The sequence below is a fragment of the Tupaia chinensis genome, unplaced genomic scaffold (assembly GCF_000334495.1).
Source record: "Tupaia chinensis unplaced genomic scaffold, TupChi_1.0 Scaffold000198_1, whole genome shotgun sequence".
Classification (NCBI taxonomy): Eukaryota; Metazoa; Chordata; class Mammalia; order Scandentia; family Tupaiidae; genus Tupaia; species Tupaia belangeri.
Genome location: NW_006159673.1, coordinates 1628359 through 1643755, shown reverse-complemented (window position 1 = coordinate 1643755; position 15397 = coordinate 1628359). Strand labels below are relative to the sequence as shown.

General features: G+C 53.0%; 1 protein-coding gene across 1 annotated transcript; it reads left to right on the top strand.

Moving 5' to 3' along the window:
* The first annotated feature begins 6 nt into the window (after positions 1 to 6).
* CREG1 (cellular repressor of E1A stimulated genes 1) lies at positions 7 to 10257 on the top strand. Its single transcript, XM_006147035.3, has 4 exons — positions 7 to 213; positions 4615 to 4734; positions 5995 to 6179; positions 8516 to 10257. The coding sequence occupies exons 1-4, from the start codon at positions 172 to 174 to the stop codon at positions 8517 to 8519; spliced, it is 351 nt and encodes a 116-aa protein (XP_006147097.1). The 5' UTR covers positions 7 to 171; the 3' UTR covers positions 8520 to 10257.
* The last annotated feature ends 5140 nt before the right edge of the window (positions 10258 to 15397 follow it).

Sequence of the window (15397 nt, the reverse complement as noted above, 5' to 3'; positions counted from 1 at the left end):
CCGCTGCCGCCCCGGGAGGACGCGGCGCGCGTGGCCCGCTTCGTGGCGCATGTATGCGACTGGGGCGCGCTGGCCACGATCTCCACGCTGCCGGAGGTGCGAGGCCGTCCCTTCGTCGACGTCCTCTCGCTCAGCGACGGGCCACCGGGCAAGGGCAGCGGCGTGCCGTATATGTACCTGAGCCCGATGCAGGTGCTGGTGAGCGACCTGCAGGTGAGCGCGCGGGGCGCCCGGAGATGTTGGGGCTGGGCAGCTCAGGTCCCGCAATGTCACGCACTCCCCCTGCTCTGGCGGCGCCTTTGGGGGAACTTCTCACCGGGGGGGCGTGGGTGGTCCCTGGTGGGGCGCGGCGGCTCTGCCAGCTGGGCTCCCTTCGTTAGTGGTTTGCAGGGCTTACATGGGCAGTTAGGCTCTTTGCACCCGAACTCCGCGGTTTCTCCTCCCTCATCTCCTGGGTTAAGAATGTTCTCTTCTGCAGCGAGAGGCGAATACACCATTTCACTGTATTCGCGAAATGCTCACTTCATTCAAAAAAAGTGACCTTTGCAATCTTTAGGTGACCTTTGCAATGCTTAGGTCTCCAGGAAGCACACCTGGTTGGAAGCTTGTCCCCTTCACCCTTGGCCCATGTTCTAGAACAAGGTCAAGCCTCAACCCCGCGGGACCTCTGCTGTCCTGAGCAAGGTTGGGGCGGGGGGGTTCAGAAACACTGGGTGGTGGCTAGAACCCTACAGAGGCCTGGGATGGAGCCTGCTTTGATGTGGAGGGGTTTTGGGGGGACAAAGATCTCAGAGATTTGCTGAGAAAGTACAGCATTGTTGATGAAATGAGGACGCCTCTGACATTTGATTAAGCAGCGGCTATGCCAGGGACAGCCAAGCCCTTTCATTTCCATTCTGTGCTCATCCATGGACTCTGTGAGGTGGGCATTAGTATCTCCATTTTGCAGATGAACTTGAGGCTCAGGTTAAGTAACCTGCCAAAGCCAATGGCCAAACCCTCATCTCGCCTCTCGTCACAGGCTGGCGGCCCATGTCCCTCAGATACATTTCGATTAACTCACTCAGTGTTCTGGCCTGTTTTGGTAAGTTTGAATTTTTGTTTTTGGAGAGGTTTTTGCTATAGGGCGCATGCGGTTGCCAGATAGAGAGAGAGACGGAGAGACAGAAAGTGAGAAATCACCCCCCAGGGGGGATGGCCACGCCGCAATCCCTTCTCCTCCATTCTCCTCTCGGGATCTTGGGCACGCACGCACACGTGCCTGGCGTGAGTTTTAAGCCACCAGGTCCGGGATGCGAACCGCGGTCGACTACGTGGGAGTCCAGCGACATAGCCATTACGCTAACTGCTGGTCCCAAGTTTGAATTTTTTAAAGAGATTTTACTTACGAGTCTACATTTCTAACTTATGTGGACAAAGTGGAGGATCTGGTGTGACACTGGAGTTCTCAATCTTTGAGCGAAAGCAGAAGCAATGCCCCCCAGCCTAGGCACACACACCCCAGCTCCTCAGTTCCCCATTCTCAGACCACTCTGCCCTCTAGGCATTTGCTCAACACAAACTCCGTCCACTCCAGTCACACGCAGCTTTGGCTGCAAATTGAGTCACCTGGAAGACTGTTGAAGTGCAATGCCAAAACGTTTTTATTAAAACACATTTTATCCTAAAATAACATCCCCTCTTCCCCCAAGAACTCTTCCCTGATGCCTCTGGTGTGGGTGTGGGGGAGATTGAGATCCTCTGGTGTGCAAGGCCGTATTTAACCTCACGAGGAGGTGAGGGGACAGCTGGGGCTGCCGCCTCCGTTGCAGGAATGAGGACACTAGGTCTCGGGTGCAGGGACAAACCACCTGTGAACAGCCCCTGGTGGCTGTCAAATGGGGCACCTGCCCAGGTCTTCCCCCTCTGTAGACCGAGACTGGGCACTGTGCAGGTGGGAGAGTGTGGCCACAGCCTCCCTCCCATCCGCCACTAACCGGTCAAACCGGGCCATGCTTCTCCTCCTCCTCCTCCTGACTTGGGATGTACACCTTGGCTTCTCGTTCAGGGGATTCTGTTGGGTGGTTGGAAAAGTCATGACATACTTTTTCTGTCTTTCTTTGCGAAAATGCATCATGACTCAAGGCCTCGGCTTGGAACCACTTCTGTGTAAAATGCCTGTCCTGGGTACCTCAGAGACAGGGTGGTGGCATTTTGTATGGTACATGTTTACCAGAAGGTGTCCGTAATTCAGCAGGTGACACCAAGCTGGACTACAGAGCCCCTGAGCCAAATACAATTTTGAGGCTGATTGTGTGTGTGTGTGTGTTTGTGTGTGTGTGTGTGCACGTGTGTGTATATGTGCATGTATGCACCAAGACCTCTCATGATCGGCCTCCCGTTCTTCTTGGCACATTTCTCCTGTGACATGTCCCTCTCTTTTCTCATCACCCCGTTTCTCTGGCCGCTATAAACGATTACCCTCTGAAGACCGTTTATCACCTCTGTCCTCTGTGAGGTCCTCGGAAGATCGGACACGTGCTGTCCCTTCCTTCCCGCCTAGATTCACCTGCAAGTTCGTCTCTGCCTCTGACCTCATCAGGTGTCTGTCTTCGTATGCTTGCAGTTCGTGTTTGCCTCATTCGTTTGCTGTCCCCCAGATTTGGCACGCTTAAACACAGAATCCTGGCCGTCTCCCCTCAGTTCCCAGGCCTGGCCCATTTCTCTCCTTGTTTCTTTGCTTCCATCCTCTCCGTTCTTTATTCCCACCACCCCCTCTCCAGGCCCAGCTCTTCTCACCTCATGCCTAAAAGTGGAACTCTCTCTCTCTCTCTCTTTTTCTAAGGCTTTTCTATAGGGCACGTGCGCTACCCAAGAGAGACAGTGAGATGCTGAGAGGGAAATGAGAAGTCACCCCTCGGGAGGGATGGCCATGCCACAGTCCCTTGTCCTCCACCCTCTTCCTGAGATCTGGAGCACACACACGCCCAGCGTGACTTTCAAGCAGCCAGGTCCGGGACTCCAACCCTGATCAGCTATACGGGAATCCAGGGCCTTCACCACCATGTCATCTGCTGGCCCCAAGAGCAGGACTCTTAAATGATCTCCTGTCACCCCTGTCTACCCTACCCACCCGTTCGTGTTAACAAGTTGCCTTCTCACCCCATCCCTGCTGCCCACAGCTGTGGGAATCTCCTGGGGTGGTCCCCAGTGCAGATCCCTGGGGTGAGAAGGGAGCCCAGGAATCTGCGATCTGACCAGCTCTCCAGGCAGGCGGCTCTTAGAAAGCACCGATGGAAGCATCTAGAGTCCTCAGCTCAGGTCTGAGCTCCCTTGACCTGCCCACGGCCAAGGCATGTATACCCTGGACCGTGTCTTAAGGTTTCCTGGCCCTGGGTCCTCTGCCTCTTATTCTCCCTCCTTCTCCGTTCTGTCTATAGGCCCCTGTGTCGCTGTCACCCAGGCGTGTCCTACGCTGAGCCTCCAACTGCAGGACACGTGTTTATCTGGCAATTATGTAGTTAGGAGCTGCCTTTGGCCGCCTCTGCATCCTTCTGTTTTGCATGATTTTAGTTTTGTTTATATCTAACTTTTCAACCAGATGATAAGCTGGCGTGGGAGAGACCTTAACTGAGCCCGCCCCTTTGTCGGGGTTTCCTCCAGGGCCTGTCCAATAGTTTCTAGACAGCAGAAACTGGGCGGGTGATCGAGCGAGGTCTCTGCGACCCATGCTATGCCGTGGCAAAACTCTCCACCCCAGCCACGCGGGGCGTAAAGAGCCAGTGGTGTGAAGTGCTGCATGCGAGTTTGCTGTTTATGAAGCTAACTTGTGAGTATGAAGGAATTAGAAAGTCCTGAATCTGAGATAAGAATTCTCTTTGCTACAGCAGAAACGAGCAGCTTCTTCATTTTGAGTCACCTGACAATTTCTGCAAGCGTAAGATAACCGAGAGCGTGACTCAGCTGCTTTCTTGCTTAACTCGCATATAGCCATATAGCTGGTTGAGCAACTGTGGGGTTTTTTGTTTCGTTTTAATTTGTTGTAGGGGATGTGCACTCATTAGGGTGGGAGTGGAGAGGAGGAAGTGTGAGGAAACACCCTGCCTCGAGGGATGGTCATGTGCAATTCCTTCTTCTCCATTTCCCCCTCCTTTGGGGACGTTGGCTACGCATACATGCTCCTGGTGTCTTTCTCAAGCTGCCAGATCCAGGACTCGAACCGTGTAGTCGGCCATGTGGGATCGAGCTGCCTCAACCACCATGCCACCAGTGGCCCCAACCATGGTGGTTTACGTGCTGCTGTCCTATTGGAGTTTAACCCATTAGATCATTCAAAATAGGCAAAGACTAGCCTCGAATGTGCATGATACTGTTAGCATAATTCCTCTCATGAGTGTCGAATAGAGTTGGAGTTTAAGAAAAAACTGTAAAAATAGTTCTGAGTTGGCTCATTTGAACTCTGTCCCCCTTTCTGGGGTGGGTCAGAATGAGTGTGTACCGGGCAGTGTCTTTTCTGGAGGAAGGCGGCAGTACACACTCAGGGTTCCCTGGGAGACGCGGGCGTGCGTGCACCTGACAAGCTCCAGGGCCTTTCCAGAGACTATCACGGGGCAGCTTCGTGTGTTCTCTCTGCAGGAGAGCGCGTACGCCACGCTGACCTTATCTCTGGCACAGACCGACTTCTGCAGGAAACATGGATTTGATCCCCAGAGCCCTCTGTGTGCCCACATAATGCTGTCCGGAACTGTGACCAAGGTAAGCAGTCACCGTGCCCCAGAGAGGAGGCTCCGAGGAGCATCGTCTGTGACCAGTGAATGAAGAGAGCGCCTGAGACCAAACGCAATGAATTTGAGACTCGGGTGCACGGTTCTGTGGTGTGAAGTCACTCCATCAGAACGGTCGCTTCCATATAGCTCTTCGATAAGCTGTGTACTAGGAAAATTATTTTCTGAAGCTCCCGTCTGACATGATTTTCTGCTCCACCAAAGTCCACTGCCCTCGGGCATGTCTTCACAGTTTTCCCCGTGCGGGTCCTGTCTCCTGTCTGATGAGGACCCCGAGGCAGAGTGTGTTCATTGGGGGGGGGGGTGTTACTACTGTAGAAACAGCCCGGGGCAGAGTGTGTTCAGTGGGCCGGCAGGAGGGGTAGCTGTTACTACTGTAGAAACAGCCGTGCATTGAGACGGTCCAGGGTGAGTGAGCTGGAGGAAAGAGGCCCGGTAACATGGTGGGAAGGGCAGGGCTCGTGCTCTGTGACCGTGCCGGTCACCACCGCCTCGCTCGCGGTATATCCGTGGTTGGACAGGGCTAGCAGCTGATACCCTATGTTGGCAGGAGGGAGGGGAGGAATTCCACTGCTTCCTCTAAAGACTTTTATTCCTCGGGTAGATGCATCTGCGTGTTAAAGGAGTGCATGTTATGGGGGAAACATACTATTTACATGTCTTAGGCACCTGTAAATTAGAGTACCTCGTGCTGGTTACTCTGGCAACTCCAAAATCCTGGTAAGCAGTGAAAATTGGTACTTACGATGCCTCCCCCACCTTGTATCTAACCAACATTTGAAATCTTTATTCTTCTCTCCTTTTTTTCTTTAGAGGTTTTTGCCATAGGGTACACACACTTGCCGAAAAGAGGGGGAGAGAGAGAAGATAAAGACAGTGAGAGGGAAAGTAAGAAAGTGTCCCCCAGGGGTGGCCACCCGCGATCCCTTCTCCTCCACTCTCCTCTCAGGAGTTTGGGCACGCGCTCGCACCCGGCATGATCTTCAAGTCACTGGGTCCAGGACAGCAACTGAGGTCCGCTGTGTGCGAGTCCAGCGTTGTAACCACTACGCCATCGGCTGGTCCCGCACGACACTTTTTAAAGCTTCTTTTCTTTTCTTTTGGTTCCTTAACGTTAAAATCAGATTTGGACTAACTAACCTCCCGAGGTTTGTAGACCGGCGGATCGCACCTTCTGAACGCAGCAGAGGCGTGTCGCTGCCCCAGGTGCTCATTCCCGTGTGTCCTTTAGGTGGGCGAAGCAGAGACGGACTTCGCAAAGCAGTCGTTGTTCATCCGGCACCCCGAGATGAAAACCTGGCCTTCCAGTCACCAGTGGTTCATTGCCAAGCTGAATATAACCAATATTTGGGTCCTGGACTACTTCGGTGGGCCGAAAATCGTGACGCCCGCGGAGTACTACAACGTCACAGTGCAGTAAGTACTTGGCCGCCGGCTCCGCGGGCTCGTAGCCTTCTCATCGCACATCCCTTGTCACGGCCATGGTCCTCAACCTCTGAAGGCGGGTTGAGGGACCCCTTTGACAGGACGAGGAAGCCTATGACCCTTTCTCAGAACTTTTATTTAGTTAGTTAGATCTAGGGCATATGCACTCCCCAGAGGGAGAGACAGAGAGAGGGAGGGAAGGTGAGGAATCACCCCCCCAGAGGGGATGGCCATGCCACAGTCCCTCCTCCTCCATTCTCCTCTTGGAATTTCGAGCACACACACCTATGAGCCCGGCATGATCTTTAAGCCTCTGGGTCTGGAATTCAAACCACACAGTAGTCCCCATTACCTCTATGCCACCTGCTGGCCCAAACTTTAACACTTTTATGTTCAAATGAGTAAAACACATAAGATTGCAAAGGAAACAAATATACCATGGTGCTTTTATATGGAAATATCTTTGTTTTATTTTTGGAGAGGTTTTTGCTATAGGGCATGTGTGCTTGCCAGACAGACAGAGAGAGACAGAGAGACAGAAAGTGAGAAATCACCCCCAGGGGGGATGGCCACGCCGCAATCCCTTCTCCTCCATTCTCCTCTCAGAATCTTGGGCACACATGCACGCACCCGGCGTGAGTTTAAGCCACCAGGTCCGGGACTTGAGCCACAGTCAGCTACATGGGAGTCCAGTCACATAGACACTACGCTAACTGCTGGTCCCGATATATGAAAATATCTTTAAACGTGTGGTAGAGACTTATGCCGGCCTTTCACGAAGCGTAATAAGTAACAGAACAGCTAGCCCGGGTCTGCGACTGCCTTTCCAGTAGGGAGGGCGGAAGACTGTATGTTAGGTGCCTGCAGTGACTGGCGTGACGTGAAGGTCCCTGTGATTTTCATGTTGTCCCAGAGGCCATCACAGAGCCGCTGTCCCACTGTGGTTTATCCTCCTGCTCATCATTGAAGGAAATGAGAAACTTCCCTTTGAGCGTAGTGAAAATGAAGAAAGGTTCGTCTGCCAAGTTCACAGCCCCTCGGACCTCTGTCTGTGGGCCTGGACCTCAGGCTGGGTCGCAGCAGGGCCACTGAGGCTCGGTGGGCCCTGGGCTCAGCCCGGCTGTGACCACAATGGTACTTGGGGCTTCTGGAGGGGGACCGACCACAGCTGGGTCTGTGCTAGTGACCATCCTGTGGTCCCTGTCCCATGGTGCCCCTGGGAGGCTGGCCTGCTCCCCATACCCAGAGGCGGCCACGTGAGGGAGAGGAGGTGTGGGGCGAGTCAGCTTCAGAGGGAGACCGGGCTGGGTGCTGTCCCAGGAGGCATGGGGCACACAGGTGTGCTGATACCCACAAGTCCTGGAATGGAGAAGGATCCCTTCAATGCCAGCCGGTCTGCCCGTGACTCCTGGCCGGTCTCCCTGTGGCCCCTGTGACCCCTGGCTGGTCTGCCCATGACCCCTTTGATGCGGGCCGGTCTGCCCGTCAGTTTTACACACTTCAGCTCGTGGATCCCCCCACTGCCCTGTAAGGGACAATGGTCACTTGTCACTTGAACTTCCCCAATTGGCAGCTGCTTTGCTTGGGGCTGGCCCAGACCAGACTGGGAAGGTACTGTTTCTCCAAAGCCCCTAAAGCCACCCGCATCTGGACTCTTTTGCTCAGATGGGCTTTGTTGCTGGCTAGGGCTGGCGCGGCACCCCACCAGAGGGGCTGCCTGGACCAGAGCTGCCTGCGCCCCGGGAGGAGGCTGAGCCCTGCACAAGGTGCTCGGGGGTCCTCCCGGAGCGGCTCTGCCAGTGCAGCGGCACCTGCTATCCCTGTTAGGCTGAGCCGGAGTGCCTGTGCTTGGCCTCATTTACCTCTCTGTGCATCCAGATGTTCCCCAGCAGAGACAGAGATGACAGGAGTCGTGGTCCCTGTTACCTGGAGGGGATCCCTGGTGGGCATGGCTGAGGCTGCCACAGGGAGGTGGCCAAGCTCCCCTCCAAGCTGGGCTTATGGTCCTAGGCCCGGCTGACCACAGACACTCAGGCCTTGGCTCTTCTCAACTGCCTTGTCTTCTGACCCTTCAGAATGTCTTCCTAAACGGGGTGACATTTACTAACACTTGTCAGAATCACCCTTGGAGGAGGGGGTACTTGCTAAGATGAGGATCCCAGGTCTCACCCCAAGCCGCTGGAACCAGAACTCAGGCACCTACAGCTGGGCACACTCAGCTGTTCTGTGTGTGCTAGGGCGGCCGATTAACTCAAAACCTTCAGGTGTCAGAGCTGCAGTTTCTCAAGCCCTTCCCTAGAAATAATTCTCCCTCTCTCCCCTTCTAGGTGAGGCGGAACAAGGCAAATTGAACCGGGCATGAGGAGCGCCCTCAGGTGGCTTGTACACACAGAGCTCTCGGGCATACTAGCCTGTTCTCCGTCGCACACTGGCTGGCTTGCTAACTGAATAGCTTTGGGCCCTTACGGATTTCTTGGAAGACGTGGTTGCTATGTTTTTGTTTGTTTGTTTGTTTTTGTTTTTTTGTATTTTTAAAAATGTATTGGAAAGCCATTTTCACAGAGCAATATCTTATGATCAAAGTTTTTCCCCATTAACTCCAAATATTTGTCCAATGGTGCTCCCAGAAGTGGAACACGTGCCGGATTGAGACCACCCGCCGGAAGAGGGCCTGGAGAGTTGTCTTCATTTCTGGAAGCCACGTGCTGGGGGGAGCACCTGACACCCAGCCTGGCTGAGGGGCGGCTGGCGCTGCAGCACCTGTGTCACCCCCGGCAGCCGGACCACGAGGAGGTGCCGCCAGCTCTTGCTCACGCCTGCTTGTTCCTGACTGTCCTGGGACTGTCGGCCAACACAGGGCAAAACTATTTCTTAGAAAGAACTTAAAAAAAAAAGTTTACATTCTAAAGTGAGACTTACCTAGAACCAAGGAAATTCATTAAACTTCTCCTGAATTCGATCTTCGTACCTACGTGGAGACTGCATAATTAGTCTCCTCCGTTCAAACATGCTTACGCATTTTTTTGGTCCCAAAATGGGATTACAAAAGAAAGAGAAGGAAGGAAATGTGTGTTTCTAGAATTGTGTTAAAAAGAGGGTCTGTTGGGTCGTCCCCCGCCTCAGCCTCCCATCTTCATCCATGAGCTCACACCGCCCTGCGGGCTCCTTTTAGACAGGGTTAGACAGGACCTCCCTGCGCTGCCCAGACCAGCCCTGAGCTCGTCTCTTCCCGCCTCAGTCCCTGAGCTGCTGGAGTTGCAGGTGCACACCCCCGTGCCTGGAGCGTATGCTGGGCCGGGAATCCAACCCCGATGCCCGCGTAGTCCTAACCTGTGGAGCACAGTATCTTAGCGTGCATGCCTGTGGCTGGGCCATCTGCAATTCTATTTTATTTTTCATTTCCAAAGGGCATGTGCACTCACCGGAGGAAGAGCGAGCTTGTCAATGGGGGTGCGGTTATGCCACCATTCCTTTCCTTCCATTTCTCCATCTCACCAGGATTTGGCAAGTGAACACACACACACACACACACACACCTTGTTTTTCAAGCTGCTAGGGCCAAGATTTGAACTGCAGCTGGCCATGTGGCCCCAGCTCCACAGCAGTGTTAACCAGGCGGGGCCAGCTCTAGCCAGGGCCGGGTCCCACCCCTCAGTCTCCCTTCACAGCTTGTCCATGCCGCAGCTCTGAACGCTGACCCGAGGCTTCCTCCGCTGCTCCAGGTCTCCAGGTGACCCCTCACTGCGTCAGTACACCATCAGTGGGCGATGCTGAGGCGCTGCTGCGGGGGGAAGGTGCTGTCCTGGTTCATCACCTGTATTCAAGATTTCAGAAGCCAATACCGATTTCTGTTAAAGAGAGTATCTGGAATCAAGCCATTGAGGCCTTTAAGTGGCAAAAAGAGGTTAGATATGGGTCTTTAATTTGAAAACTACAAAATGAGCTTAGCTGAAATCCAGCAATCAGCTTCTAGTTAACAAAAACAGTTTGTAAGTAGAACTGACTTCTCATTTTCAAAGCATCAGTAATTAAAAGCATTATTTTAATAAAATGTTGGATTAATTTTGAATTAATTTTATTTATTTTGATTTGCTCTGCACACATGTTCACCAGAGGGAGGGGAGTGAGAAAGCAAGCCACCAGGTCTGAGCCTGGAACTGCAGTCGGCCACATGGGAGTCCAGCGCCTTAACCACCATGGCTCCTCCTGGCCCCTTAAACCGTAGATGTTAGTATTACGCTTTGTTTGTGCTTTTGTTTTTATTCTAGCGTTTTACTCTGGCATGCTGAGCCAAGCCCCTGATGTCCCGCACCTGAGATAATACCTCCCCATGGGTGATGTGCTCGGGTCCTGAGGTTTTGGGGGTGGCCCGAACCCGGATCCAGCCTTTGCCCTTGTCCTCAGGGTCTCGGGGGCGGTGTGCTTGTCATAGAATTAGGTGGAGGCTCCCCCGGGCTTCTCCCTTACACACATGCCGGGGTTGTGCCCAGCATCTGACTCCGTATTCAAGCAGATCTGTGTCCAGGTGAGATCCAGTGTCACCTGAGGCTTTCACACAGCCAGGGGTGTCCATGTCGCAGTCCCTTCTCCTCCATTCTCCTCCCAGGATCTTGGGCACTCACACACATGCGCCCAGAATGAGTTTTAAGATACCGGGTCCGGGACTTAAACTGCAGTAGGCCATGTGGGAGTCCAGTGACATAACCTGAATGGAAAATTCAAAGTTTACTATCCATCGTCTCCACAATGTTTGGTATATTTTCTTCCACTCGTGGCCCCCGTACAGTTAAACATTATCCTGGCCGCTGTGCGTTGCTACGTGCTAGGGTTCTGTCGTAAGCTTCGGTCCTAGAAAGGGCTCAGAACGGCTCCCAATGGCTGGAGAAGGTCCGAATCCTCGGGTCAACACGCCCGGCTGCCAGATCACGGTCTGCATGGGGTCTGTGTGGTGACAGGAGCCCAAGACAAGGAGCCAAGGCCAACGGGAGGGTCTTCAACTATTCCTGCAGGCCTGGGCGTCTCCGCCCTCTGCACCCCTTGGTTGTAACCACAGCCACCAGGCTTGGGGGAGGAGGATACCCACCTCCCAGCAGGCCCTAAAGGTTAGGTGTAAGGAAACGCGGTCCCTGTCTTGGCCAAGCCTAGGTCCTTCCGGGGAGTCGGGGTTCAGCTCAGCACCAGCACTCAGAAGTGGGGGATTTGAAGGGTGAGTCTTGCAAGGAAAGGAGGAGTTCAGTTCTGAACGGGCTAGGGCCACTCGCCCTCGGTTTCGAGCGTTCGATTACTTCCAGTTTTCCTCTGTGGGGAAAATCTTTATACATGAAGTGTTTTCTGCATTCTATATCTTTCTTTTCTTTTCCTTTTTTTTAAGAGAAATTTTTGCTGTAGGGTACATGCGCTCGCCAGAGACACAGAGACAGAGAGACAGAAAGCGAGAAATCACCCCCCAGAGGGGATGGCCATGCCACAGTCCCTTCTCCTCCATGCTCTTCTTGGGATTTGGGGCATGCACGCACACGTATGTGCCAGGTGTGAGTTTTCAGCTGCCAAGGCCAGGACTTGAACAGCTGGCAGCTACGTGGGAGTCCAGTAACGTGACCACTACACCATCTACTGGTCCCTCTGTTTATTTCTTTTTTGAGAGATTTTCACTGTAGGGCGCGTTAGGGCGCGTGCGCTCGCCAGACAGACAGAGAGAGACATAGAGACAGAAAGCGAGAAATCACCCCCCAGGGGGGATGGTCACGCCGTAATCCCTTCTCCTCCATTATCCTCTCGGGATCTTGGGCACGCACGCACACGCGCCCGGCGTGAGTTTTAAGCCACCGGGTCCGGGACACGAACTGCGGCCGACTACGTGGGAGTCCAGCGACATAGCCATTACGCTAACTGCTGGTTCCCCCTCTGTTTATTTCTTTAGAGAGATTCCCAGCAGGGCACTCCATGAGAAAAAGCTGTTGATACACGTTACGCATTGTTTTTAAGAATTCATTCCAGTCATTGACCTTGTAAGCACCCCGTGGGAGGGTGCTCACATGACTCTGTTCTGTTCTAGGTTTTTGCTACAGGGCGTGTACACTAGCCAGAGAATGGCAGAGATGGAGGGAGGGGACCAAGGTGTCACCCCCAGGGAGGACGGCTGTGCCTCAGTCTCTCTCCTTGCTCCTGTTGGGATTTGGCCACACACACACACGTGCCCAGCGTGATCCCGTGGCCACAGGGCAGCCCAGAGACTTAGCCACCATGTCACTGCCAGACTCCGCTCTGCTGAGTCTGATGGGGCTCAGCAGCACCGTGGGAGTTTACTGGCAAGTCTTGGGGTACTGGTAACATTGAGCACTTAAACATTCTTACCAGCTGCCTTCTTTTCTCTTTGTAAACTGTCGATTTGTATTTTTTTGCTCATTTACGTTGGTGGATCATTTTTAAAAAGCATTATTTATTTTATTTAATTTTTTTAAGAATTTATTTATTTATGAGAAAGCGAGAAAGCAAGCCATCAGGTCTGAGATTTGAAGCATAGTCGGTCATGTGGGAGTCTAGTGTCCCCAACCACCACACCACCTGCCAGTCCCAATTTTATTCATTATTATTATTATTCTTTAATTTGACCAGAGAGAGAGGGGGAAAGTGAGAGCGCAAGTCGCCAAGTCCAGGATTCAAACTGCAGTTAACCATGTGGGAGTCCAGCACCTTAACCACCACACCGCTTGCCAACCCCTGGTGGATCAATTTTTGAAAACTGATCGTGGTAAACTATATATTAAGTCTCTGAAACCATTTAGTTATTCAATTTGTTGCTAATACTTGATTTGTTTCCTTTTTACATTGTTTAAAAATCTATAGGTTTTAAAAATTCTATATAAAATTATTTTTATTTTAATAACATAATCTAATATTTTCTTGACTAATTCATTAAGTTCTTTTCCTTTGATAAATTTGATAAATATCAATTCAGATTTTCTTCCATTTTAATTTTTTTTTTTTACATTTATCTTTTTTTTTTTTTTTTTAATAAGAGACTATAGGGCACGTGCACTTACCAAAGAGCCAGAGAAGGTCAGACAGAAAGCAAGAAGTCATCTCCCAGGGAGGATGGCCACACCACGCTCCCTTTTCCTCCATTCTCCTCTCCGGATTTTGGGCAGGCATACACAGGCGTTTGGCATGGTTTCTCAGACTGCATGGTCCAGGATTTGAACCGTGGGTTTGGCTATGTGGGATCCAGCACCGTACCCACCACACCACCTGCTGGCCCATCTACCTCCTTCAATTCACAAGATCCGCACAAAACGCTGCTCAGATGAGTGGGCTGCAGCAGGGCGGAGCAGCCTACTGCGGCGCCTCCTCCCCGGCGTTCGGAGGACGAGGCCCAGGGCAGAGCCCTGGCTCGGGGGACGCACGTACCTGGCCAAGGGCCCTCGGCTACTGGCCCCGCGGGCTCATCTTTGCTCAGGTGCCTGGCCATACCCAAACACGCAGGCCGCTGGCTTCGACAGAGGAGATCCCCACAGTTCTGGGGGCTGGCGGTGGAGAGCAGACATATGAGGTCCTGGCAAGCGTCCCGCTCGGCTAAGAGCCCGCCCTGCTCACATGGCGAAGAGACCGCTGTCTCTCCTTCTCCCACAAGGCCGCAGTTCTGCCAGAGCAGGAACCCCATCCTTACGACCTCGACCTCGCTTAACCTTAATGGCCTCCCAAAGGCCCTCTGTCCAAACAGGGCTGCAATGGGAGGTGGGAAGTGGAGGGTGAGGCAGGGAGGGGGCACGACTTAGCCCAAAGTCTTTACATTTGGAAGAAAATAAATGACCAGGGTTAGTCCTCTTGGACCATCCCAAGTTGATGGCCCCAGGCCCACTCATGGGAGGGCCCAGCCCAGCCCATTCCTGCCCAAGACGGTGGCCAGCGGTCCTCAGGTCCCCGGCGAGGGCACGTGGGGGCGGGCCCAGCCCTGGTCCCAGCCCTAGCCCCAGCCCCACCTGCCCTGGTGTGGGCCCAGGCGCTCTGAGGCCTATTATGTCCAGTTTGGGTCATTTCTTACTCTAGATGTTTTTGCATAGAATCCCGAAGAGGGTGGAAAAGAGGGCGGGAAGAGCCCCAGCGAGCTGGGGTGGGAGGGCGACCCACCCGTGCCACAGGTGAGGGCAGTGAGGGCAGTGGATCCCTGGACGGCATCTCTGGCTCCAGGCTGGGCAGCCTTGCGTGCACTTACGTGTGGGGCCTGCCAATCTCCCCAGAGCCCGCCTCCCTGCAGAGCCCGGTCAGCAGCCCCCAGGATGGGGCACTTCCCAGGGCTGCCCACAGGCAGGAGCGCTGTCCGTGGGAAGGTCTGCAAGGCCCCTCCAGCCCGGAGTAGCATCCTCTCAGCGACTTTGGAGGAGGCAGAGTCCAGGTCAAAGTGAAGCTCTCTGCCCTGCAAGGGTCCCAGACCCTCCCTCACCCACCAGCTGGGTGACTCGGACTGGCCTCCTGTGTGTGCTGTAGGGTGTTCCTCAACAAAATGGCGGATGTTAGGGGTCATCACAAGTTTGTGGAAAATGTTACTATAAACAAACAAACATGAACTTCAAAACTTTTTTGCAGCAAAATAAACTCATACTTCAATTTAAAAAGAAAAAGCAAGAAAGAAAAAAGCAAAAGCCTGCCTCCCTCGTTTGTTAAAGAACCCATTACTCCCCAGACAGTTCAGGGACCTGTCTGATACACGGGGCACTCGGTAAAAAACAGCTGCTTTTCTTTCCTTTGGTTCAATGTCACTGGCGACCTGTAAGTATGTTTTTTCAAAACTAAACGTAGATTGACAAAACACTTGATCTTGTGAAATGTTCATAAACATGGTGTTTTATCTAACTCTTACAACACGCCTGCAAGACCGATGGGCACCCGTATTTCTCTCTCCACGGGGAGCTTGGTTGGCAGTTGGCTAGCATGGGGGTTTACCCAGCCCACGTCCCATAACTCTAGGTCTGTCTCCAAGAATCAGGGCCCCCCAGGGGCCAATGGCATGTAGGTCTTTGAAGAGATGCCCGCCACTTGATTTACAAGTGTGTGGCATGGAAATGCCAAGTGCCATGTGTTAGAAATTCCTTTTCTTTCTTTCATTTTCCTTTTTTTTTTTTTTGCTATAGGGGATGGCACGATAATAGAGACAAAAAGGGAGGGAAAGTGAGAAATCACCCCCCAGGGGATGGCACGATGCAATCCTTCTC